The sequence below is a fragment of the Orbicella franksi genome, chromosome 6, assembly GCF_964199315.1.
Source record: "Orbicella franksi chromosome 6, jaOrbFran1.1, whole genome shotgun sequence".
Lineage (NCBI taxonomy): Eukaryota > Metazoa > Cnidaria > Anthozoa > Scleractinia > Merulinidae > Orbicella > Orbicella franksi.
The window spans coordinates 10,881,477-10,882,717 of NC_138150.1; the positions used below are offsets into that span (position 1 = coordinate 10,881,477).

Consider the following 1,241-nt stretch of genomic DNA (forward strand, 5'->3'; position numbering starts at 1 on the left):
TGTTCATGGCTTGGTGGCGGTAAGTTGACGCTGCTTCTTAAAATATTCTTCGAACAAAAAGGCCACCGCGGCGAGAATGAGCAGCCAGGTGTGCTCGGCCAGAAACCCGACGACTTGGCCGGCAGCTTTGAACAGGAAGCTCACAATCGAGCCAATCAGCCCGGGCAGCAGAGAACCGAGTTTCGCGGCAATATCTTTGAGGGCATTTCCCAAAGCTTTGCCGGTGGTTTTCAAACCTCTGGTGAGGACCCCGATGACTGCTCCGATTGTGGTCCCAGCGGCGAGAAGAATAGCGGTCAAGGTCACGCCGTATTTTTTGAAGATCTCTTTGACCCTTTCCAAGAGAGGCCGCCCCCTTTCCCTTTCCGCGATCTGAGTTTGCAAACGTGCGATCTCCTCGTTTCTTTCTGCAACTCTGCCTTCTGCGGCTTCTTTTTCAGAGGGCGAGGCATTCTCATCTTGGATAATCGCCTGGTCTTCCTCGTTTTGGCGCTGCAGCTCGCTTTCCTGCTCTTTCAGGTCTTCCAACGTTTTTGTTTGGTTGTACCTTTCTCCCAAGGCGTTTGTTTCACTTTCTTTTTCTGCGAGGCTGGCCCTGAGTCTGTCAACCTTGGCTTGTTCCTTTTCTCTGTTTTTTGCCTGTTTTGAAAGCGAGTCAAAAGCTTTTTTCTTGTTTTCAAGATCGGTTTGATAGTTCTTTTTCAGTTCTTTGAGCCTACGCAGTTCTGCTTCACTTTCAAGGTTCGAACCTTGTTCATCCTGAATGGCATCAATCTTAGCGCCAGTTTGCTCGATTTTACTTCTCAAAGCTTCCAATACTCTCTTTTCTTTTTCTCTTTGCGCGGATAATTTTTCCGCCTGTTGAAGCTGTTTTTCAGCTTCTTTCAGTCTTTGGCGTTGTTCTCTGATTGTATCTCGGTCTTCTTTTATTATTTCACTAGACTCCGGCCCAAGTTCATTTTTTAATCTATCCATAAAACTTTTCATTAAGCCTGACTTGTCTTCTTTCAGAATCTTGTACTCGGTATTTTTGGGCCCCTGCGTCACGGCAACAATTTTTCCCTTAAGTTTCCCAGTGCCTCTTCTGATTCTGATTTTTCAAAGTTAGCTTTATCGAATTTGTCTTTTATCATATCAACGGTTTTTTTGATTTTTTGCCGAAAATAGCTTTCTTTCTGAAGATCGCTGATTGAAGGTGTTCTTCCAAGCAAAGGGGTTTCTTCCTGATAAGAAGTGTCAGG

General features: G+C 45.4%; 1 protein-coding gene across 1 annotated transcript; it reads right to left on the reverse strand.

Annotated features, from left to right (window-relative positions):
• Nucleotides 1-1,015, reverse strand: LOC145491430 (uncharacterized). Its single transcript, XM_081470620.1, has one exon. The coding sequence runs from the start codon at nucleotides 985-987 to the stop codon at nucleotides 4-6; it is 984 nt and encodes a 327-aa protein (XP_081326746.1). The 5' UTR covers nucleotides 988-1,015; the 3' UTR covers nucleotides 1-3.
• Between the last annotated feature and the right edge of the window lie 226 nt (nucleotides 1,016-1,241).